Source organism: Pristis pectinata, chromosome X (assembly GCF_009764475.1).
Source record: "Pristis pectinata isolate sPriPec2 chromosome X, sPriPec2.1.pri, whole genome shotgun sequence".
In the NCBI taxonomy this organism is placed as follows: Eukaryota; Metazoa; Chordata; class Chondrichthyes; order Rhinopristiformes; family Pristidae; genus Pristis; species Pristis pectinata.
In genome coordinates this window covers 971,865-997,627 of record NC_067450.1, presented here as the reverse complement: position 1 = coordinate 997,627, position 25,763 = coordinate 971,865, and the positions used below count along the sequence as shown (strand labels likewise).

The 25,763-nt window shown below is 46.2% G+C and overlaps 1 protein-coding gene across 4 annotated transcripts; it reads left to right on the top strand.

Moving 5' to 3' along the window:
• The first annotated feature begins 1,194 nt into the window (after positions 1-1,194).
• nabp2 (nucleic acid binding protein 2) lies at positions 1,195-24,698 on the top strand. Of its 4 annotated transcripts, none has more exons than XM_052009400.1 (6): positions 1,195-1,512; positions 3,981-4,119; positions 5,517-5,588; positions 6,171-6,255; positions 7,558-7,621; positions 24,371-24,698. In XM_052009400.1, the coding sequence occupies exons 1-6, from the start codon at positions 1,434-1,436 to the stop codon at positions 24,400-24,402; spliced, it is 471 nt and encodes a 156-aa protein (XP_051865360.1). In that variant the 5' UTR covers positions 1,195-1,433; the 3' UTR covers positions 24,403-24,698. The 4 variants fall into 4 exon arrangements, with proteins under 4 accessions (XP_051865360.1, XP_051865359.1, XP_051865361.1 ...); XM_052009399.1 differs by lacking the exon at positions 24,371-24,698 and adding an exon at positions 20,279-21,398; XM_052009401.1 differs by lacking the exon at positions 24,371-24,698 and adding an exon at positions 19,773-20,266.
• Positions 24,699-25,763: the final 1,065 nt, after the last annotated feature.

Genomic DNA, 25,763 nt, shown 5'->3' with positions numbered 1-25,763 from the left:
TGGCTATCTAAGAGTCTCTTAAATGTCCCCATAAGATTGATAAGAAAGAACAATTACTAACAGTGGAGAGAGGAAACTAGTTCTGCTGTTTGTAGGAACAAATTTCAGGAGATCGAATTTGAAGGCAGAATACAAGGTTAATGGCAGGACTCTCAGCAGTGTGGAGGAACAGAGGAATCTTGGGGTCCATGTCCATAGATCCCTCAAGGTTGCCGCGCAGGTCAATAGGGTTGTTAAGAAGGCGTATGGCATGCTGGCCTTCATTAGTCGGGGTGTTTGAGTTCAAGAGCTGCGAGGTGATGTTGCAGCTCTATAGGGCTCTGGTCAGACCACACTTGGAGTATTGTGTTCAGTTCTGGTTGCTTCATTATAGGAAGGATGTGGAAGCTTTAGAGAGGGTGCAGAGGAGATTTACCAGGATGCTGCTGGATTGGAGAGCATGTCTTATGAGGATAGGCTGAGCGAGCTGGGGCTTTTCTCTTTGGAGCAAAGGAGGATGAGAGGTGACTTGATAGAGGTGTACAAGAGGCACAGATCGAGCAGACAGTCAGAGACTTTTTCCCAGGGCGACAATGGCTCACACGAGGGGACATAATTTTAGGGTGATTGGAGGAAAGTACAAGGGGGATGTCAGGGGTAAGTTTTTTTACACAGAGAGTGGTGGGTGCGTGGAACGCACTGCCGGCAGAGGTGGTGGGCGCAGATACATCAGGGACATTTAGATAGATACATGAATGATAGAGAAATGGGGGGCGATGTGGGAGGGAAGGGTTAGATAGATCTTAGAGCAGGATAAAATGTCAGCACAACATTGTGGGCCGAAGGGCCTGTACTGTGCTGTAGTGTTCTATGTTCTATGAATGCAGGTACATAAGTCAGAGTTTTGAATTTAATAATATTATGGGAGCTTGTTCGTATGTAGGAGTGCCCATAGGTCGGGCGTTCGTAACCTGCGGACGGCCTGACGCACTTCATCTCACCTGCCTCCTAATCAAAGCGCATGGCGCCTTTAACATCGGCACTCCCTCCCACCGGCCTCCTTCGGGAGCTCGGCTGCGTCCGGACGGTGCCAGCCAGCGGATGTCCCGTCCCTGTTGGTTGAAGGCACAACCAACCAGGTGGCGCCAAGGTGCAAGGCGGTCTCTGATTGGTCAGAGGGTCTGCCTGTCAAAGGTCGGTTGAAGGGAAGCCAGAGTTTTCAGAGAGAAAGCGGTGGGGTTGCCATTGTGGACAAGGGAGGAGGGGGCGGTTTGGGTTCGTTACTCTGATGTGGTGTTTAAGGAAGCTTTGGGGGGATATTTTGTGGAAGGAGGGAGAATTGTGGTCCTGCAAGTCCAGCCAGTGATTTGCATGTGTTGTAAGCCTGGTCCCTCCAACTTGTTGGCTCAAGTTTGTAGCTTCAGGATAATTGATGTTCCCTGGGTGAAGGGAGGATGTCAAGCGACACTTACGTGAAGGATATCAAAGCTGGCTTAAAAAACCTCAACCTTCTCTTCATTGTCCTGGAGATCGGTGAGTGGAGGAAGCATTTTGTATTTCGTCCCTCTGACAGGACACAATCCAGTCCTGTCTTTGTTATGTGAACTTTTCAGGCAGAATTCACTGGTTCGTGTAACTACCGAGATTAACGTCTTCTATCCCTGCCACTGGTGGAACCTGGGATCCTTCCATTCCTAGCTGCCCAGGGGAGGCATATGGGACAAACTGCATTGTGTTAATAGTATCATATTTGAATAATGTCTGTTAGCAGTAGATGGCTTCCTGACATGCATGAATGAATGAGGTTGATTAAACACTTGTGTTGTTTTTTTTTAACAACAGTCTGGCACTGTGTAATTCCAAACCTGTGTTTCTTCAGATATCTCATTTTGTACTCATTGACGTTGGCCTTGTGACAGATAAAGGTTCCCCAGGAGGAAATGGGGCATAACATAAGAAATGGGAGCAGGAGTAGGCCATTTGGCTGACTGAAACTACTCTACTGTTCAACAAGAATGACTGGACTTCTCCAGTTTCTTGCCTTCTCCCCATTATCCCTTTGATTCCTTTACTATCCTATTGAGCCTTGTTTTAAATGGAATCAATGACTGTGCCTCTGTAGCCCTTTTGTGTAGAGAATTCCAAAGATTCACAGCCTCTGAGTGAAGAGATTTCCCCTTATTTCAGTATTAATGGCCTATCCTTTATTTTGAGACTGACCCTGAGTTCTAGACTCCTCAGCCAGGGGAAATGACCTTCCTGCCTCTACTCTGTACGAATTTAGAATATTTTAATGAGGTTACCTCTCATTCTTTTAAACTCCAGAGAATACAGGCCTAGCCTACTTGATCTCCCCTTGTATGACAAACCTACCATCCCAGGAGCCAGTCTGGTCAATCTTTGCTGCACCCCCTTTATAGCAATTACATCCTTCTTATAAGTTAAGGAGGCAAACATTGTACGCCATATTCCAGATGTGTTCTTGTCAAGGCCTTATAAATGCAGTATGACAATTTGCTCAAATCTCATTGTGATAAAGGCCAACATATTATTTGCCTTCCTAATTACTTGCTGCATCTGGGTATTTGCTTTCAGTGACCAGTGTACAAGATCCTTTTGAAAATCAACATTTCCCAATCGCTCATTGTTTTCAAAAAAAAAGTACATGGCATTTCTGTGATTGCTGTACCAAAGTGGATAACCTTACATTTTTCCACAATATACTGCATCTGCCATGCTGTTGCCCACTCCCTTAGTTTGACTATGTCACCTTACGTTTTCGTAAGGTATCTGAATGGGTTCCACATCAAAGTTCTTGCAGAAAGTAAAACCTCATGGTGTGAGAGGTGACGTACTGGTGTGGAAAGAAGATTGGCTGACTACCAGGAAACAATAGCCATAAATGGGTCTTTTTCTAGTTGGTGATGCTTGAGGACTGAGTGGTCAGCACCTACTCCGAATTTGAATGCTGAAGTCTCTTTGCATCCTCGTTACTATTCATGTTCCCAGTTAGTTTTGTGTCATAAGCAAACTTGAAAATATAACATTTGGTCCACTCAACCAAACCATTGATAGATTGTGAATAGGTGGAGTCCAAGAACCAATCCCTGAGGTACCCCACTAGTCACAGCCTGCTGACGAGAGTTTTGCATCATTTGCACTCTTTGCATCCTACTGCTAACTAACACTCAATTCAGGGTTCAGAGAAGATTCACTAGGATGATTCCAGGAATGAGGGGGTTAATGTGTGAGGAACATTTGACGGCTCTTGGGCTGTACTCCTTGGAGTTCAGAAGAATGAGGGGGGAACCTCATAGAAACATTTCAAATGTTAAAAGGCCTGGACAGAGTAGATGTGGCAAAGTTGCTTCCCATGGTAGGGGAGTCTAGTACAAGAGGGCACGACTTCAGGATTGAAGGGCGCCCATTCAGAACAGAGATGCGGAGAAATTTCTTTAGCCAGAGGGTGGTGAATCTGTGGAATTTGTTGCCACGGGCGGCTGTGGAGGCAAAGTCATTGGGTGTATTTAAGGCAGAGATTGATAGGTATCTGAGTAGCCAGGGCATCAAAGGTTATGGTGAGAAGGTGGGGGAGTGGGGCTAAATGGGAGAATGGCGGAGCAGACTCGATGGGCCAAATGGCCGACTTCTGCTCCTTTGTCTTATGGTGTTATTCCCACCCCCCATATTCACCAAACTCCTATGTGGGACCTTTATCAAAAGCCTTCTGTAAATCCAAACACACCAACCACATCCACTGGTTTCCCCTCATCTACTCAACTAGATGCATGCTCAAAGAACTCCAATAGATTAGTCAAACATGATTTCCCTTTTGTAAATCCATGTTGATTCTACTCATTCATTTTCTAAGTGAACTGATAGCACAGGAAGCCTGAGAAAATGTACATGGAGCATTTGAGAAAAAAACATCCCCGGCGCGTGTTTTAAGTCCCTGGGTGAACTTTGTCAAGTCGTCAGTCGTTGTGTTTCCTGTTCTGTAGGCCGAGTGACCAAAACAAAGGATGGGCACGAAGTCAGGACGTGCAAAGTCGCTGATAAAACCGGCAGCATCAACATATCCGTGTGGGACGATGTGGGAAGTCTGATTCAGGCTGGAGACATTATCCGACTGACCAGAGGGTAACTCGCATGGTTTAACAAAACTTAAAATTGGAGCAAACATTGCTACACTCCTATGAATGCAAATGGTGGCTAAATCTTGCTGATTTCTCCTCCTTCAGTGGGTAACTCCCACTGGACTGATGTCTCCAAGTACCCTTTCAAACTCGCCTGAGTGCCAGTTGTTTTTCTTGTTCTCTGGGTCTCCGTAATGCGTGCCAGGCTGCATTTATTGTGCATCCCTTGTTACTGTAGTGGTCCAAGCAGAAGGCCATGAGAAGGTGGCGGAGTATTTGGTGTGATGGTACTCCCGTGATTAAGTATTTGAGCCTCGATTGCAGTGATACACAATTCAACGACACCATGGAGCCCAAGCAAGGTTAATCCACTTCAGATCCTTCCTTCACAACCCAGGTGCCACATGTATGTAAATCATGAGAATAAGTTCATTGATCTGTCTGATGAAGCTGTTTTTCTGTTAGTATGCTAACCCCCTCAAAGTGAAGATAGCTTTGGATAACCACCAATGATGAAGCCATACTGTGCGAGATCATGATAATTATGGAAGAGTAATGCCTTTTAGTGTTTCATTGTTAATGTAAACATATAACACAGCACACAGAACAATACAGCACAGGAACAGGCCCTTCGGCCCACGATGTTGTGCCGAACTAATTAAACTAGTAATTAAACGCCTCACTAAACTAATCCCTTCTGCCTACACAATGTCCGTCTCCCTCCATTCCCTGCATATCCATGTGCCTATCTAAGAACCTCTTAAACCCCTCTATCGTATCTGCCTCCACCCCCACCCCTGGCAGCACATTCCAGGCACCCACCACTCTGTGTTTTAAAAAAAAAATCTCCTTTGAACCTACCCCCTCTCACCTTAAATTCATGCCTTCCAGTATTAGACATTCCTACCCTGGGTAAAAGATATCAGCTGTCTACTCCATCTATGCCTCTTATAATCATTTAAACTTCTATCAGGTCTCCCCTCAGCCTCCGCCGCTCCAGAGAAAACGACCCAAGTTTGTCCAACCTCTCCTTATAGCACGTGCCCTCTATTGGAGATCCTTGTGTTACCTCCTCCTGTAGCATCAGATTATTCCTTTCAGGGTCTTTGCCCTCTGGAAGACCATGTGGGAGAATATTCCACAGGTTAACTATTCCATGTGAAGAAGGATTTTCTGGCGACCCTTGCTTCAAATGTGAGCAGGCAGTGTGCCACCCACCTGTGCACTGTGGCATGACTTGAGACTTGGAACACCCTGGGTTAGGTCTGCTGGACCTGGGGCCCATCCACCAGCACGATTCAGCAGCAAACTGATAGCATAAGTGGTTTTGCTTTTTTTTAATGGACTACATTTTGAGTTTTGTGACTAACATTATATTTCAAAGAGTGTTATATTTTGCAGATATGCCTCAATCTGGAAAGGATGTCTGACACTCTACACAGGGAGAGGAGGGGATCTCCAGAAAGTAGGAGAGTAAGTTCTGTGCCTTCAAACTGGAAACGGGGAAGATGCTGCTTTAAGCTCAAGTTCTTGCCATGGTCCTTGGGTTGACTAATCTGATAGTTTGGGTAAAGTTTGAGAAGTTTCAGCAGGTCTGCCGCCATATTGAAGCTTCGATATGGAGTTCAGCGAGGGGTCGGAAGTGGCTGTTCTTTATTCCTGACCTTGATTATGTTATTCTGAGGGGGTGCCATCTCCCCACAGGAAAGGGAGAGATTTTGATGGAAGCATTTGTGAGAGGGAGGGGCAGATTCAATAGAAACTTTCAAAAGGGAATTGATGGGGCCAAGAGAAAAGTGTTTTGGCGTTTTGAAATAAGGATAAATAACAGCCAAGGTTAGCGGAGAGATCCCCTGTTCCATTTCAAAAGATCCTGTGCACTATTTTGTGCCCAGCTTGGTGGGGGAGAGAGACTTGTTTCTGATACTTGTCACGTCAGAACTATTTGCTGTTGCCTGCATATTACTCCCAAGAAATGTGTTGGACTGAAATTTGCCAACAGCAAGTGTGATCTGTGCAGACGTGCAAAATTACAGATGCTTCTTTCCTTTTTAGGTTTTGTATGCAGTATTCAGAAGTGCCGAATTTCAGTGACCCTAATCCTGAGTACATTCCCCAGCCGCTGTCACAGAACAAACCGGTAAGTCTGTTGCCTAAGTGGTTGGTTATGCAACAAACAATCTGCTGGAGGAACTCAGCGGGTCGAGCAGTGTCTGTGGGGTCGGGGGGGGGGGGGGGGGGGGGTTGAGGAGGAACTATCGACGTTTCACATTGAAACCCTGTATCAGTCCTCAGTCCACCAATCACTATGGACTCCTTTCTCACCACACTGCCCTCTCCTCTATACTGGCCAACTCCCCCTCTCCACACTTGATCCTGATGCAGGGTTTGGACCCAAAACATCAATAACTCCTCACCTACCCCCCCCCCCAACAGATGCTGCTCGACCCGCTGAGTCCCTCCAGCAGATTGTGTGTTGCTGCATCTGCAGTCTCTCATGTCTCTCTGGTTGGTTCTGCTGTTTAATTTAATGCTATTTTACATTTTCCCCCTACCACTGCAGATGGGTGTCAGTCCTCTGGTTCCCTATCCAAGTGGCCATTTCCTTGGCTTTTCCAGGGTAATTATCTCCCTCCCTCCTGAAGCTGTTGGCTCTTTGCTGGGCTACAGGTCCCAAAGTGCCACTCCTCTCCTGTGAGTGTGGACAAGCTGCTCGACCACACAAGGAGCAGAGATCCCAAGACTTTTGTTGCCTGACGGTCACGTGCCCATAGTTGCGGTCGATCAATGCCTTGACTGACTACCCCTCCCAAACTCTGGACACTGGGGCTAATCTTCTAACCATGGCAGTGAGTGTGTGGACAGGCTACTTGACCAATGAAGGCACCACAGTTAAGTCTGACCCTATCCTTCTCCACACATCCAATTTGCTGAACCATCTTGAATTGCTTATTCCCCAGGCTAGGGCTGCTGAGCTGAAATGTAGTAACTACTCAACTAAATGTGGACAGACCTGGGTTCTTCCTTAACGCCGTCAGGTGCGGCATGCGACCCTTTCACCAGGACCGAGTGTGCTGGCGGTAGAACCTGTTGAATTGTCGGTGGTGGGGGGGTGCGCAGATCGAGAGTTGCTACGCAACCTGACTCTTCCTCTCAGCAATTTGTGCATTGGTTTTGAAGAAGCTCGAGGAGCAGCTTGTCTTGATCTGACGTGAGAGAATCCAGTAGTTTTGCACAATCAAACAACAATCTGTTTTCAGCAGCCACTTGAGGTCGGGTCTATTGCCTGCCTGTGGTGAGTGGTGTGGTGCAAGTCAGTAGAGGCAGACAATAGGCCCATGTTGGTACTCCCTGTCATGGAAGAGGGATGGAGTGAATTTCTGTCATTTATGAATGGTTGAGCCAGCTAAGCCTGAACACTTTTTCTTTCTTCCTTTTTAAGACTCCATCTGAACAAAGTTCTTCTACAGCTGGACCAGCGACTTCATCTCCCTCTGTTAGTACCGGTAAGTACCTCCATTAAAGAACCCACAGTATCCCATGTGACTGACACCACCAACCCTGGAACTTGGGAAGAAATTGTGATGAGAGACAAACACATTGTTGAAATGTTCTGAGGTTTCTGTTGGCATGGCAGTGCTCAAGATACTGTACTGTTTTGGATGAAGTGTTGAACCGAGACCCAGTATGCTCTCCCAAGTTGGTGTAAAAGATCCCTTGGCAGTTCTCCTGGGTTTTCTGGGCCCAGTATTCATCCCTCAATAAACCTCAATGAAGCACGTAATGCCATTATCATCAGTGTGCTGCTTGTGAGAGATTGCGATGCGCAAATCGATTGCTGTGTGTCCAGCATTACAATAAGTGACTGCATTTCAGAAAGAAAAATTTCATTGGGATGTCCTGAGCTTGTGATACAGAAATGCCAATTCTCTCTCTCCAGCAGACACAAGTGTTTGCTATTGCTGATTTCTCTAATTGTTGGCATAGCTCAGTGATGTATTCCCGCACTGCCCTATCACTATTTAAAGAAAACCTGCCAAAAATGAATGTAAACTTTGATGGTTTACTCGCAAAATTGCCTCAACCAACATCATGAAAAATGTGCTGTGGTTATTATTACGTTGGTATCTGTGGGATCTTGCTCTGCGCAAATTGGCTGCTGTTTCCTACATTACGACAGTGACTACAAAAGTTTCTGGGATGTGAAGGTATGGCAAAAGGCAATAGATGAAGGCAGCTCTTTTTAGATATCCTGGATTAGATTCCAGCTTTCACTGATGGGATGAAGATCTGCTGGCTGCAAAAGCATTCAGTGTGAAATGTATTCGGACAGTCAGTCTGGTTCCTTGTGAGCACTTGCATTGGCAACCTTGCTCAGCCAGGTCGTGGTGTCTCTGGTGTGGGAAATGCAATGTCACGAGTGTGCAATTGGGCCTGGGCTTGACCATAGGCAAGGGCAGGTTGTTGAGACCTTCACTTGGCAGCTGCCCTTGCTGCAACTAACAGGTGACAGGAGGCAAAGTGTGTTTCACTTCCTTGCACTGAGATCCTTGCGTGCACAACTCACCTGAGAAAATGGGGTAGGGGTAGAGGTTTTGACAATGGACAGCCCCCTGCAGTTGACTGAAGCTTCCCACAGTTAACCAGTTTGTAACTGTTTGATCTCTTGGGCAAAAGGGACCAGGTCCCGGGCAGTGGCAGAGGGTTCTGCAAGTATCGGATACAACGTGTAAAGCTGTGCTGCTGATAACCTGTGTGGATTTTTGCTGGATTAATTCTGGGAAAACGAGGTCAAGCTGCAGCAAAGCCTTTTGTGTTCCTGGCATGTAGACCACCAAGTTCTGGCAGCTGGGTGCATCTATGACGGTCTCTGAACTGCTCTTGTAGCCACAGTATCTGTGGTTGGTCCATTTGAGTTTCCAGTCAACGGTAACCTTCTCCCCAGGAAGTTGTGAGGGACTCGGCGATAGGAACACCCCAAACGATGAGTCGGACTCTCTCGTTGTCTGGCTCTTGTGCAGCCTGAATGTTGCTTAGCACTTTTCAGCCTGTGCTTGTGTTGTCTGGGTCTCGCTGCATGCGAGCATGGGCTGCTTCATTAGCTGAGGGGTTGTAAATTGCACTGGAATGCTTTTGCTCTATCCAGTGCTCTCAACTGTTTGCTGTTACCACATGGAGCAGATTGAATTGGACAAAGACTGGCTTCTGTGATGACGGTGACTTGGAGACCAAGTTGTGCCGGATCATCCTCTCGACACCTTTTGTCTGAAATTAGCTGCCGATGCTTCAGCCTCATCTCGAACACCCGCATGCTGCGCTGCACCATCGTTGAAGATGAACATGTTCTTGGAGCAGCCTCCTGTTTGGTTGTCCCGTCAGTCACCACCAGGTGTGACTGAGCTTTCATCTGGTCCATTGGTTGATTAGCTCCGTGCTGATTGCACTGATTAGTGAGCTGCAGTCGGTGCAAATAGTCCTCGAGTTCTGTACTATTTGGTCCTTGAATTGACCCATACCAAGGGAGAAGGCACTGAGCAGAACCTTGGCACTTGCGCAGAGCAATTTACCAAGAGGTGGTAACTGTAGCAAGGGGATCGGAGTGCCTGTCTCTCTCAGGTGGGCAGTTAAGGATGGATGGGGGTGGTGGGGATGTAATGAGGAAGTTTCCTAAATTGCCCGTAGAAGGAAACCACCTCGCTCGAGACGCCGTTGTCATCCGGTTTTGTTCCTTGTTCCCGTCGCTCCAGGTAACGAGAATCTGAACGCCGCTGGCACAGGTGGAGCGTCCCCGGGCAACTCGAATCACCAGCCGGCGGCGGCAGCGGCAGGTGGAAGAGGCAATGGACGCGGCCCAGGGAATAGCCAGGCGGCGGCCACATCCGCCTCCACCCCAGCGACCAGCACCCTTAGCAACGGAAGGGATCCACGGCGGCTACCAAAGCGCTGATCTTTGTTCTTGGAACTTGTGACCTCTTCTTCCGCTCCCTTTTTGGTAACCTGTCAACTGTATAAAGGTGGTATTCTTTATATCCAAGTATATCCAACCCTTCTCCCTCGGCTCCTTAAACTGAACACCTCAAAGCATTGGATGCATGACAGCCAGCAAGATGTCACCGGCCCCCACGCCCCTACCAAACGGTCTCGTTTCAAGTTGTAGAGAGAGACCAGCATAGAAACAGGCCCTTCGGCCCATCAACTCCGTGCTGGACATTAACCACCTTTTATTTTAAACACACTAATCCTACCCTAACCCATTTTACTCTCCCCCGTATTCCCATCCCATTATTTAACTGGACCTGAGTAATTTGTATCCTTTTAAAATAGTTTGTTTCTGACAATTCAAAACTGTTCCGATCAAATCGGAGGGATAGAGCTTTTTGTGAGGGTTGATGGTGACTGATAGCTGCTCCTAAAGAAGAGTGAGGATTATTGTGTTGTGGACGAATTACTTTCTCCTTCCACTTGTGTGGCTGCCCTCTTCTAGTGAACCCAGGCTTTAACTGGGGGCTGCCATGGACTAACGCGGTGCAGATGGAGGGAGAAAGCCCAGTCTTAGAAAGGGTGAATTCACCTTAAATCCTCCATTTCTCACAGAGATAAAAAGGTGGAGTTTTTCTGTTGATCTGAATGCATTGTCCTTGCCGGGGGTGATTTCACCCAAGGGCCAACTGAGACCAAAACAGTACACAATACTCCAGAAGCAGTCTCACCAAAGCCCCATATAATTGCAGTAGGACATCTTTCCTCCTGAACTCCAATCCTCTTGTAATGACATCCAAAAAAAATTTGCCTTCCTGAATTGCTCGTTCCACGTGCATGTTAGTTATTGACTTGTGTACAAGGATATCTAGATCCTTTGGAGGTTAACGTTACCTAATCTCTTGCCATTTTAAGATAATACTGTGTTTCTATTTTGTGCTCCCAAATGGATGACCTTGCACTTTCACTCATCCAGCTTGTCCATTTTCCTCTTGAAGCCTCCTTACGCCCTTCCTCCCTCAACACAATCCCACCTAGTTTAGTATTGTCAGCAAACTGGGAATTGTGACACTTGGTCCCTTCAGTCAGGTTGTCGTGGCTGAGGCCCAAGTGCCGATCCCTGCAGTGCCCAAGTGCAGTCACAGCCTGCCAGCCCAAGAAGGGTCCTCTTATTCCCACTTTGTTTGCTGTCTGATAACTAATGTTAAGTTCTTGCCAGTGTATAACCCCCAGTTCCATTTATTCTGACCTATCACCAACCTCTGTGGGGACCTAATTAAAAACCTTCTTAAAAATCCATATACAGGCAACCCCCGTGTTACGGCCATTTGGGTTATGGAAATTCGCCCTTGTGGAATAAGCAAATCGCTACCTGAAAATTTGAGATGTGGAGATAAAATTCACTCTCGTGGAGTTTGTGGGGGATATAAATAGATCAAATTGTATTTTGTTCCAACTTGCGATTCTTGAATTGCCCACAGATGAGGTGATTTTGCGTTATGGAAACTTGTGGAAAAAGACGGTTTTCTTGGAACGCACCCCTTGCCCTTCGTGACACCTACACACCACATCTACCGGTTCCCTTCCCCCACCCCAATTATCTATTCTACCAAGTCACATCCTCCGAGATCACCAGCAGATCAGTCAAACGTGATTTTCCTTTCACGCACAGTGATTCTGCTCAATCCAATTTTTTTCCCCTTAAGGTGTTCTGTTATTACATCCTTTACTATACACTCCAGCACCTTCCCCATCACTGATGTTGGGTATGTAACTGGGGAGCCTCCCAAGTTCAGTTCTCTGTAAATGGAGCCTACGAAACTGCCGCCCATGTCCTGACTTGCACCAAGCCCCATTCGTCCATTGCCTTGTTTGCTGACCTACACTGGCTCCTTACTCAGCAAAACCTCTGGTTACAACTCTTGATTCTGCTTTTCAAATCTCTCCATGCCTTTGCCTCTCCCTGTGTATGTAACCTCTCCTAATCTAACAATCCTCCGAGTTCTATACTTCTCCAATCCCGAGCTTGGAGTTTGCAATTGAATTTGGTCTTTGCCGGACGTGAAGGAAACTTTCACAAATGTTGGAAAAACACAAACTGTTAAAATAGCTATTTCTTCCCATCAGAACCTAGTGTCAGGTAAACAGTGCAGGCTCGACAGGGAAATTTCCCATCTAGGTCCTGGGGAACTGGCAGAGCTTTGCACATCCAACAACAGAGAGCTAGTTCCCCAGGATCAGCATTCAGCTGAGCAAAATTTCAGGACTTCCACCTTAACTGGGTGAAAGTTCAGAACTCCCAAGCAATGTGGGTGAAAACCAGCAACTGCAAGCAGAATTGTCAACTTTTACGCAGGAGGTTCCTTGCGACTCAGTTTCAAAGTTTATTTGACAATGCTCCTGCAAAGACCCTTGGGGAGACTTTATGAAATTAAAGGCGCTATATAATTTTGAGGCTGTGCATGTTGTAATGGTGGATTTCTGTGGCTTTGTTGACCAGTGCATTGCCACTGTGCTTGATCCTCCAGATGTAAACTGATATTTGTTCACAGTGTCACTCTCACACTCCTGTAGCCACCCTGGGCAATTTCTGCCAGAGAGCATGAAAGATATTTTTTAACCTCTGTCTACATTTGGAATTGGCCTCAGGACGTACCTAGTGCTCTGTGGCGCAGCTACTCTCAGGCATGCCAGAGAACTAGTTTCTCCCTCACACCACCTCTTCCTACAGGTGAGTGCCTGGCGTCCACCAAACAACTCCTTGTGACGGGACCTCCAAAACGGGAGCTTGTTGGGTGGTCACCTCTGCTTGCCTTATTTCCAACAATGATCCTTGAGCAACATACAGCCAAGGATTATGGCCAGTTTTTTTTTGGTTCTCTTTTCAGCAAATCTCCTTTACTCACATTGCTAGTTTGCTTAAATAAGACAAAGTGCTGGAAACACTCAGCAGACCAAGCGGTGCCTGCGGACGGGGAAACGGTTAACATTCCAGGTCTGAGCCGCTTCGTCAGTACTGGAAAAGAGAGAGACAGCGAGTTTGTTTTTCGTGGCAAAGAAGGTGAGGGAGGGAATGAGTAGAACAAAGGGAATATCTCTGTTAGGGCGAGACCAAAGGAGTTAATGGGAGCAGTGAGAGTAGTAGTTACAAGCACAGAAGATCGGAGGGGCAAGTTTTTCCACACAGGGTGGTGGTTATGTGGAATGAGTTGCCAGAAGAGGAGGTGGAGGCAGATACAAAGTTTAAAAGGCATTTGTACCAGTACGTGACTAGGAAAGGAATGGAGGGATATGGGCCAAACGCAGTCAAATGGGATTAGCGTAGATAAGCATCTCAGTCGGCATGGATGAGGTGGGCCGAATGGTCTGTTTCTGTGCTGTACAACTCTGACATATGTTTTTAAAAGAATAACTTTTTGAAAGCATCAGATTACTGGGTCAGGCAGTAATTTATTCTCTGTATTCAGATACTTGTAACTCTCTAACTTCCACTCTTGTACTTGAGGACATTCAAAGTGCAGCCCAGCTGACTTTATGCCTTGTAGCACTCATTTTGTTTTCACAGCCAAGTCTTGAATTCTTCTATAAATGAAACTCTGTGGATGGTGGAAATCTGAAGTAAATCACAAAATGCTGGAAACACTCTGCAGGTTGGGCAGCATCTGTGGAAAGAGAAACAGAATTAATGCTTCAGCTCAAAAGGCCTTTGTGTTTCCACCATTTCTTTTTTTTTGTTGTTGTTGAACTCTGTGGTTTGAATTATATTTAAACCCTTTGGGTTAGTACTTTGCTCTCGGTTGTTTGGCTTTTATTTTTCCTCTGCCCAATCTAGATGGAAGTGAGGTCAGGATTTGAACCTCATCAAAGTTTTGGAACCAGTCCAATGCTAGTGGTTTGTCAACCCACTTGGAACAGAGATTTTCAGAGCAATTCTATACAAGAGACCAAGTTGAGCCATGCCCTTAATTCCTCCAACTTGCTTTTCTATTGCATATTTATAAAATGGCAAAAAAGTTCAAATACCTTGTAATTAATGGTACAAAGGCTCCTCTCCTCCTTTTCATTTATTCTCACCAGTATGAGATGGACCAAAAATTGACAGTCTCTCTGAAGTACAAACAACAGTAGAAACACTCAGCCGATCAGTTGGCATCTATGGAGGGAGAAACGGGTAACAGTTCAGGTGGATGACCCTTCATCAGAACGAGAAAAGGTTAGGCTGCAGAGGGGAGGGGGGTGGAGAGGGTAGAAGCGTTTGTGAGGGGGTGATGACTCCCACTCCGATCCTTGGCCCCATATGTTGGACTTTGTTTGAATAGTGCAAGCTTGAGGAACGGCATCTCATAGTTGTACAGCACAGAAACAGGCCCTTTGGCCCAACTGGTCCATGCTGACCAAGATGCCCCATCCAAGCTAGTCCCATTTGCCAGCGTTTGGCCCATAACTTTCTACACCTTTCCAATCCATGCGGTTATCCAACTGTCTTATTGTACCTGCCTCAACCACTTCCTCTGGCAGCTTGTTCCACATTGATACAACCCTTTGTGTTTTTAAAGAAAGTTGCCCCTGAAGTTCCTATTAAACCTCTTTCCCCTCTCACCTTAAACCTGTGTCCTCTAGTTCTTGATTCCCCAACCCTGGGAAATAAGACCTATCTCTGCCCCTCATGATTTTGTACACCTCTATAAGGTCACCTCTCAGTCTCCTACGCTCCAATCTCCAGCACCACCTCCACTTGTCATTCAGTCTCCACCATATCAGAGGCATTACCTTTGTTCTCTCAGCCCCTTCCCTTTTCTCTGCAACCCAAAACCAGTCTTACCTCGACCTAATGAAATGCAGTTGACCTGAAGTTCCCTTTCAGCTGGTGCTGCCTGACCTGCCGAGTGGTACCAGCACCTTCTGTTTCTTTTCAGATTTCCAGCAACTGCAGTGTTTAGCTTTTGTAGGTTCTAGTTAAAAGAAAGTGCCCTTGCTGTTCTGGTGTGGCTCATGGGGAAGCACTCTCGCTGACTCAGAAGGTTGTGCTGTTGAGCCCCATGTCACTACCTAGAAGCACAAGACTTTCCCAGTGCAGTATGGAGGGATGGCTACACATTCAGGGGAGTCTCCTTTCAGGTGCAGTGTTAAACGGAGGCCTTGTCTGCTCTCTTATTGGATGTAAAAGACCACAGGTAACCTGGGTCCTATATTTATCCTTCAAACTAACGTCGTAGTCAAAAACAATCTGGTCATTATTGCATTGCTGTTTGTTGGACCTTGCTGTGCACAAATTGGCTGCTGTTTACTGCAACAAGTAACCAGGTTTTAAGAATAGTTAATTCGCTGTTAAACATTTTGTGACATTGTAAAATTGTGGAAGGTGCTGCCTTAATGCAAGTGAGTTAAAGTTAGAAATTATATGGCACAGAAATGACCTGCTGTATCTCTGCTAGCTGAAGGGAGAAAGGGATTCAACTGACCTCATTTCCTACTGTTTAGTCTGGTGTCCTGTAGGTTATGGCTCATCACGTGCTCATCCAGATACTTTTAATATGTGGTGAGGGTTTCTCTTAGACAGGCACATGAATATGCAGAGGAGGGAGGGATGTGGGCAATGTGCAGGGAGGGGGGATTAGGTTAATTAGGAGTTATTGGTTTAGTTAGTTCAGCACAACATGGTGGGCTGAAGGGCCTGTGCTGTGCTGTCCTGTTCTGTTGTATGCTACCTTATAAGGCAGTGAGTTACAGACCACCACCCTCCGAGTGGGGAAACAAAACCTTGACTGCCTTTTAATCCTTCTAATTCTTTAAATCCCTGTTCCCCTGGTTACTGATATCTCTGCTGAGGAAATAAAGCCTTCGTAGTTGCAGACACCTCAATCAAATCTCTCCTCTGTTCCAAAGGAAACAACCTCAGTCATTCTTTCTGCATAACTATATTTCACCTGCTCTGGCAAAATCCTCATAAATCTTGCACCCTTCTGGTAGTGTAGTGGCTAGAAATGTACGTGTTCCCACTTGGATGTGAATAAATTGAATGACAAGTGGCTGTTTCTTATCTCAGTAAACTTATCAAGGCCTCCCTCAGCTTCCTATGTCTGGTTTCCACCTGCAGCATTTGTGTTCTGTAACTGAATGAGTCCTTTCCTGTGCACTGTTCTTCTGTCTTTTAAAGTGCCAACAGTGGAGACTTTTTTGCACGGGCCGGGGTGAGAGCTCTTCTGTCCCTGACCGTCATATACTCGGTTACTGTTTGTAGAGACCATTTCTTCGGGATAACTATACAAGGAGAATGCTGTGCTGTTTATAACTTTTTGTAATTGGTTGTCCTGGAGCCAATATACCTCAATCAATCTGTCTCCCTCATGCTGCTGTTCTGGGAGCTTGCTGTACACATTGACTGTTGTGTTTCCTAAATGTAAGCAGTGAACGTGAGTCCTTAGCACATTGACTCTATAGCTCTTTGGGATGTTCTGAAGTAGTGAAAGGCAAAGTAGAAATGCCAGCTGTTTTCATGTTTCACAGCTGGACAAAGGTGTTACCTTGCCCTGACAAAGTAACAGCAGATAAATTCAGAAGTATTTTGGCTTTATAGCATCGAAGTCAATTCTGCAAGAACTGCAGGGCACTATTTTTTTTAAAAAAAGGACAGTGTCAGGATCTCTGACCCTGAACATAGCCACGTCCAGTCCTCTCCCCACATGCCATCTAGGCTACTGGGTGACCCCTGAAGACTTTCATTCCACACGTAGCTGCGATCGGTTCACGCACTGCAGACTGGGATCTGAACCTGGTATCTTCCTAATCGTCTTTTAAGTTGATCATCATTAATCAAGGGTTTAAAAACACTGGTTATGTTACTGGACTAGCTATCCAGAGATGTGAGTTCAAATCCCATGGTGGCTGGGGAATTTCAATTCAAGTTAAACAAAAAAGCTATTTAAGTTACAGTTTTTTTAAAAAAAAAATCTGTCATGGTGACCACAAAACCATGGGATTGTTGTAAAAACCCACCTGGATTGCTAATGCTGTTTGGGGAGATGTCCTTACCCCAGTGTAGCCTGGACCCATACAGACGATCTGGTTGAATTTTGACTGCCTTTGGAAATGGCTTAGCAAGCCACTGAGTTCAAGGGGAAATAGGCCAAGGAATAAACACTAGCATTGCCAGTGAGGCTCATAAGATGTAGGACAAGGTTTTTTCCCCCTTAGGGGGGGGTTCCAGATTCAGATCTACTGCCAGACTTCAACTGCTACATGAAGTAGTAGGACAAGTGATGTGTCATCGCCACACAGTGGTGATAATGTGATACTGCAGGAGTGCAACATCTCACTGTGAAGTTGCAATCTGCTGCTCTGGAAATTGGCCACTAACCAACAGAGGTCAATGAATACTGCAGGCACTAAATGTTTCCTTAATTCTTCATGGGTCACTGTTTGCATTCAGCAATAATGTCAGTTAATGTATACTGACAAGCAGCCACAGATGAATACTATGTAATTTGTGAGGTACAATCAATTGTCTGTATATTGAATACACCTCACCATTTTGCATCATACTGGTTTCCTACAAATACTGCTAATAAATGCTTCTTTTGAACCTCTTTCATTGAATGTCTGTTTTTTGTGTTTGTATAGATTTTGGGTGGGGTGGGGAGGGGGAAGAGAGATTTAAAAATATGTGCCAGGATAGGTAAAAGGTGTGACTGATTGGAGCTAGCATCTATTCTATGGTCTCAGGGACACTCATGTTGTCAGCACTTGACTTGCATGTGGGGCTATGAAAAGAAAAACGCAAGGGCAAAGCTTTGGGGCTTATAGTTTATCCTCTCGATAATTTTTTTTTAGTTGTCCTTTGCTGCTTTCACACAAAAAAAAATAATCCCTGGCCTATCACCAATCTTCGCAGCATTGTACATCATCTTACCCAATCTGACACCATCCCTAACTTCCTCAGTTAGCTACAGATGTTGCATCTTCCTGTACACGCTCCCACTTGCGTCCTTTTGCTGCCACTGCTGATCTATCATATTAATCTTTAATGTGTTTTCCCAGTCCATTTTACACTTGTACCATTAAAATTGCCTTTATTCAAGTTCAGGACACCATTTTCACACCCAAGTTTCTTGCCCTCAAACTGAATGTGAAACTCCACCATGCAGTGACCACCCTTTCCCAGGGCATCCATCTGTTTCTGCGAGATCGTTAATTAATCCTGTCTCATTATACAATGACTCCAACATCCGGTGCCTCGTGCCTGCTTGTCCATTCAACAAAACCACAGCTGATCTTCTACCTCATCACCACCTTTCCTGCACCTCGCCCCATTTTCCTTGATGCTCGACATCGCAAAAACCTTCAATCCCTGTGTTGAATAAACTGGTAAGTTGGTTTATTATTGTCGCATGTACCGAGATACAGTGAAAGATTTTGTTTTTCATGCCATTTCACCACATTAGTACATCGAGGGCCACAACCAGGTAGATTGTGAGGTTAAGAGTCCATCTTATCGTACTGGGGACCGTTCAATAGTCTCATAACAGCGGGGTAGAAGCTGTCCTTGAGCCTGGTGGTACGTGCTTTCAGGGTTTTGTATCTTCTGCCCGACGGGAGGGGGGAGGAGAGAGAATGTCCAGGGTTTAATCTATTCCTCACTCACTAAGCAGCTGGATGCAGCCTCAGTCCTGCATTGTACCTTCAAGAACAGCACCCAACACTTACCATGAGACTAAGATGCTGGCATTATGAACCATAAACTCCTACCTGCCTACTGCCACCATGCTCCCTTAAATCACCCAATGCTGTGAATTTATTTGATTCCTAGGATGGCGGATTTGTCGTACGAGGAGAGATTAAGCAAAGATTCTGCACTCCCTTGGGTTTAGAGCAATGAGAGAGGTGATCTCATTGAAACATAAAATTCTTGCAGGGTAAATGCAGGGGTAATGTTTTTCCTGGAGTCTAGAACCAGGGGCCCCAGTCTCAGGATAAGGGGTCGGCAGTTCAAGACAGATGGGGAGAGATTTCTTCACCCAAAGGGTGATAAATCTTTGGCGTTCTCTCCCCTGCAGCAATGTGGAAGCTCAGTCATTTAGTATATTCCGGGCTCAAGCACAGCTTCTACCCCGCTGTTATAAGACTATTGAATGGTCCCCTAGTACGATAAGATGGACCCTTGACCTCACAATCTACCTGGTCGTGGCCCTCGCACCTTATTGTCTGCCTGTGCTGCACTTTCTCTGTAGCTGGGACACTTTATTCTGCATTCTGTTATTGTTTTCCCTTGTACTACCTCGATGCACTGCATAATGAAATGATTGGTATGCAAAATAAGCTTTTCACTGTACCTCACACTGTACATGTGACAATAATAAACCAATTTACAAATTTTAATAAACCAATTTACCAACTTAATTACCAAATAAATGTGCAGCACTTCCTGTGTGCGATCCTTCCCTCAGTCCTACACTGGAGAAGTATCTTCCCGTCTCTGAAGTGGGATCTGAACCCTTGACTTTCTGAATTTTTATTCATTTCAAATCTATATTTGAAAGGTGAATACTCAAGGTTATACACTGTAATTCATTGCAAGCGTGCTGGTGACCACACAGATTCTGAATGCCTACTTTAAGCAGTGTCGAATTAGAAATGGCATATAACTGATATTTATAGATCCATCACTGGTTACCCCTGCAGGAAGTGCAGCCTGAAGTCCAACTGCGTGAGGGAAAGTTTTGAAGGAATCACGTCTGGGAGGTACGGCAGCTCTGTCGGATCCCAACGTGCCATCGTTCAGGAGGAAATAGGAAGGCCAATCTGGCGACTCCCCCGACCCCACACAACAGAAGGCAGCAGTTGGACGAGAGTGAGATAACCACGCAGTCAAATTCCATGCTGCAACACAAGGGTCTAACATTCCCGAGCATCTGTTTGATGGTAGGTCGGAAGGGATCAAAACCAGTTCCAGCACTTGAGGGAGTTTCTGCCTGAATCCGTGTGGGATTTATTGAGTTGCTCAAGGGACTGCCTCTCGAGTGTTGTGCCACAGACATCTGTAGCCAAGGTCGTCGCTGCTCATGATCGAGCCCATTCAGTACATCGGCTATTCAAACGTGGCAGTAGCAGCAGTGAGGGGAGGGGGATTTATCCTGGTTCAGAACAATACTTCCCTCACTTGGCACTGACTCAGTTCTTGCTTACAGGTAGCCAGGAGGGAGATATCGGGAGGGAAGAAAGGACTGCATTTAAATGAAGCCTTTCACAACCTCAGTTGGAATTGGAATGTACAGAACATGATGGACAATTAGAACACAGCAATCTCCCATAAACAGCAGGGAGACTGGACTACATTTACATCAGGGGAGAGTGCTGCCCACGCAAACATAGCTTGATTCACTGATTGCCCTTCTCTAAATTCGGCATCTCCCCTTTGACCCTCACCAACTTTTATTGATGCACTACAGAAAGCATCCTATCCGGATGCATCCCGGCTCGGGACGGCAACTGCTCTGCCCGGGACCGCAAGAAGCCGCAGAGAGTTGTGGACACAGCCCAGCGCGTCACGGAAACCAGCCTCCCCTCCACAGACTGTCTACACTTCTCGCTGCCTTGGTAAAGCAGCCGACATAGTCAAAGACCCCACCCACCCCGGATATTCTCTCTTCTCCCCCCTCCCATCGGGCAGAAGATACAAAAGCCTGAAAGCACGTACACCCAGGCTCAAGGACAGCTTCTATCCCGCTGTTATAAGACTATTGAACAGTCCCCTTGTACAATAAGATGGACTCTTGACCTCACAATCTACCTGGTCGTGGCCCTTGCACCTTATTGTCTGCCTGCACTGCACTTTCTCTGTGACTGTGACACTTTATTCTGCATTCTGTTATCGTTTCCCCTTGTACTACCTCGATGTACTGTTGCAATGAACTGATCTGTATGGATGGCATGCAAAACAAAGTTTTTCACCATACCTCGGTAACTTGTGACAATAATAAACCAATTTAACAAATTTAACGTGAAGCAAAGGAAGGCAATTGAACCACTTCAACCTTACACCACCCAGTGAGATGGGCTCACTCTGCACGGGACCTATCAATGCTGCCGCCTTCCTGAGCTGCAGAGCTCAGCACTGCACGTGGAGCTTTGTCCTTGGGTATCGTCCCATGGCACTGAGCCGTATTCCTGATTGTGAAACCTCATGGAACACTGACTAAAAGTAGGCGGTCATTGTGTTTACATGTTGTTTTTGTATCTGTAACCTATGAGCCTCAACTGCACATGGCTAATGTTTCAATGGAGTAAGCATATGATGCAATATGTGAGGTTAAAGGATAACTCAACGAGAAATTAGTTGGCAAGTGTGTTTTCCTCATCAGCCATAAGAAAGGGTTCAGCCGCAATTCCTGTGTATTTCAACACTTACTCAGACAATAGTTAGAATGCAAGTATTGTGAAGTGGTTTGAGAGGCCAAAAGCATTGATGTCGTTAAGGGGAGGATGGGTAAATACTCGAAGGAGAACGGAACAGGACAAATGGCCCATTTCTATACTATACCTCCTATGTAGGTCAAAGGTGCTTGGACACCTACACGGACAGGAAAGGTTTAGAGGGAAATGGGCCAAACGCAAGCAGATGGGACCGGCTTGGATGGGAATCCTGGTCGACACAGACCAGTTGGGCCCAAGGGCCTGTCTCCGTGCTGTGTGACTCTGGGACATGATGTAATTTTCCCAACAGGCAAACTGGCCGGTGATCAGGACGTGTTTGTCACAAGATGTACTTGGTCCTGCCTGTGGACTGAGACTTCACCAATGTCAGTCTGCTTTCACTAACGTGCCCAAAGTGATTGTTGAACAACTCCAGAATTCCAGGGCCTTGCTGTTCCCAGGAGCTCCGATTGATAAGGGAAAGGACTGGGTATTATGAGAAAATCTTCAAACCGCCATTTTAACACATAATATTTTGGTCGAGATGCACTGTGACAATGATACCAGTCTATAAAGATTTATTAGAAGGACGGTCAGTGTTAACTCAGCTTGAAGACTGAAGTGCGGTCTTTTTGAGATACGGAAGATGTTAAAGGATTCAATAGATCAAATCTGGGGGTGGAGGGGGGAGAGAGATAGAAACTATTTGTGTGCGTGCATGCGTGTGTGTGTGTGACTCTGTGTCTGTGTGTGTGGGGGTAGTATGTGTGTCTGTGAGGGGAGTGTGTGTGTCTGTGTGTGTGTGTGGGGAGTGTGTTTGTGTTTGTGTGTGTGTGTGTGTGGGGATTGTGTCTGTGTGTGTGTGGGGAGTGTGTGTGTGTGTGGGGGGGGGGAGGTAATCAAGAACAAGGGCATATAATTAAATTTTGAGCCAGTTTATTCAGGGGTGATGTCAAGAAGCACTTTTAACAAGGAACAATGGGAATCTGGAGTTGTCTCCCACGAAAAGCTGTCTAGACTCGGGGCCATTTCAAGCTTCCTGAGTATGAAGGGTTTTGTTCGGCTATCATACTGAGCCTAGGCAGGTAAGCCTTGGGTCACAGATTAGCCATGATGTGACTGAAAGGCAGAACACGCTCGAGTGGGTGAATGGAAGACTCTGAATGCGGACACGATCCAGAGTGACATTGAGCCACACAGACCCGGAAGGTCCCGGCCTCAGCTGTGGCCTTTGCTCGGTTACCTGGCCTGTTCTGAGGTTAGTACCCTAGGGCAGCTTTGCAGAAGAATTGGCCACACTGATCTGCTACTCTCAGGATGACGTTCTTCAGTGGACCCAACTATTGAATAAAAATGACATAAAACATAAGGTCATCGTTGTGGGATCAACAACCGTGCGTTGCCAGGGAGGGCAGCCATCTTCATCTCCCGCTCATCTGTTGGAGGACATTGATAACAATTGGATTACAACACAGGTTCTAGACATTATCCCAGTGCACTAATATTATCCTGAATAGCTCGGCTGTGATAATCCCCTTGGTCAAGTGCCCTGCCACTTCTGTCACACGACATTTGGTTGCTTGCATGGAGAGTTGGAGCTTGTGGTGATGGAACCGGATCTTGGACCATAAGACAATTAGGCCATTCAGCCCATCGAGTCTGCTCTGTCACCCAGTCATGGCTGATTTTTTTTAACCCCATTCTCCCACTTTCTCCCCATTACCCTGAACCCTTTTACCAATCAAGAACCTATCAATCTCTGCCTTAAATACACCCAATGACTTGACCTCCACAGCCGTCTGTGGCAACGAATTCCACAGATTCACCGCCCTCGGGCTGAAGAAATTCCTCCTCATCTCAGTTCTAGAGGATCGTCCCTCTATCCTGAGGCTGTGCCCTCGGATCCCGGACTCTCCCACTGACGGAGACGTCCTCTCCACGTCCACTCCATCCAGGCCTTTCAGTATCCGGTAGGTTTCAATGAGATCCCACCTCATCCAACTGAACTCCATCGAGTACAGGCCCAGAGACATCAAACGCTCCTCATACGTTAACCCTTTCATTCCCAGGATCATCCTCGTAAACCTCCTCTGGACCCTGTCCAACGCCAGCACATCCTTCCTTAGATACAGGGCCCAAAATTGCTCACAATATTCCAAATGTGGTCTGACCAACACCTTCTAAAGCCTCAGCAGTATATGGTTGCTTTTATATTCTAGTCCTCTTGAAATGAATGCTACAACTGCCTTTGCTACTGACTCGACCTGCAAGTTAACCTTGAGGGAATCCTGATCTAGGACTCCCAAATCCCTTTATACCTCCTATTTCTGAATTCTCTCCCCATTTAGAAAATAGTCTACACTGTTATTTTTCAGATTTTCAGCACCGGCAGTGTTTTGCTTATGACATAAGGAGCATAATCTTTCACTCACGGCAGATTACATCTGTTGCAATTAAATGCTCACAACCTGGTGGTTATTGTAGGCACAGATTTAATCCTGTGTTTCGGTCTATTTTTTTGCCCATGGGTTATTGTCAAGGTGTATACCTGGGACCTCTGCAGAGTTCATCAAGAATATTTATCCAAACTAAAGGGGGAGAGTTCAGAGGAGATGTGCGGGGCAGGTTTTTTTGTACACAGAGAGCGGTGGGTGCCTGGAATGTGCTGCCAGGGGTGGGGGTGGAGGCAGGTACGATAGAGGGGTTTGAGAGGCTGTTGGACAGGCCCATGGGATGTGCAGGGGACGGAGGGAGACGGACACTGTGCGGGCAGCAGGGATTAGTCTAGTTAGGTGTTTAATTACTAGTTTAATTAGTTTACTGTAAACAGCAAAGACATCTTTGATTTCTTTTTCTATGACCCTTAGAGCAGCCTCAGTACCATACACGCTGGCAATAGAGTGGATATGATTTGAATACAGGCAGCTCAGATCCAAGAACATCTCGGTGAGGTCTATTCCTTCAGTGTTCGAAACCGTTCCCTTCTCTCCTCTCCTGTGAGTCGTTTCATTCAAAAAGCAACGAGCAATTCCTTTGGTCTCAGAAACAGCTGCGCGCTGGGCCACAGACATGATGAGCGAGGAGAGGATCGGCACAACATTGTGGGCCGAAGGGCCTGTTCCTGTGCTGTACTGTTCTGTGTTCTGAAGGATTACTGACAGGGAGGATTAATCACAGCAGTGCTACCAGTTAAGAATCAAGATTTAATTAGCAGGAAAATAACACAATTAGTATTATAACATCCACTTAAAACTTTTTTGTACACACATAAATGTGTAATTATACAAACAATGTGGTGTTAATCATCTCTCTGTGAGCCAGGTTAGAAAGATCAGAAAATACTTCACTTAATGATACTGTACTTTCAAAATTGTTTCTTTGCAACAGAACAATTTATGCATAGCTCATCAGTTGGTCTACAGTTGGGTACTTATCACAGGAGCTGACTACAAATTATCTCCTGCTCGGCATTAAGTATATCAACCATTACATCTGCTCTATTGCTATTGGGCTCCACAGATCAGGGTTAACTGGACCTCAGCCAAGTGTACAATAGGGGTCCCACAAAAAGCCTCAGGAGAGACCATCGAAAGATTGGCATTGGTGGCACCAGCAGAGAAACAGAACCACACCTACCTGTTAATACTAATAATAAGATCTTTATTAGTCACATGTACATTGAAACACACAGTGAAATGCATCTTTTGCATGGAGTGTTCTGGGGGCAGCCCGCAAGTGTCGCCACGCTTCTGGTGCCAACATAGCACGCCCACAACTTCCTAACCCATACATCTTTGGAACGTGGGAGGGAACCAGAGCACCCGGAGGAAACCCACGCAGACACAGGGAGAACGTACAAACTCCTCACAGACAACAGCGGGAATTGAACCCAGGTCGCTGGCGCTGTAGTAGCGTTACGCTAACCGCTGCACTACCGTGCCTGCCCTGCCTCACCCTTGCACCTTATTGTCTGCCTGCACTGCACCTTCTCTGTGACTGAGACACTTTATCTGTACGGATGGCATGCAAAGTTTTTCACCGTACCTCGGTACGCGCGGCAGTAACAAACCAATTTACTTCTGTTGTCCTCAGCTTTCCCTCAGGCCCCTATGGAGAGGGAAGCTTCTTGCAGCTTCAGTTAGGTTGGTTAGACTGCACTTGGGGTGGAAGGAGCTGGGCTGTGTGGTGGAGGGGAGCTGGTACAACTTCCTGGTAAGGAATACCTCCCTGTCTGCTGATAGCAAGCCTCCCACTTTAAAC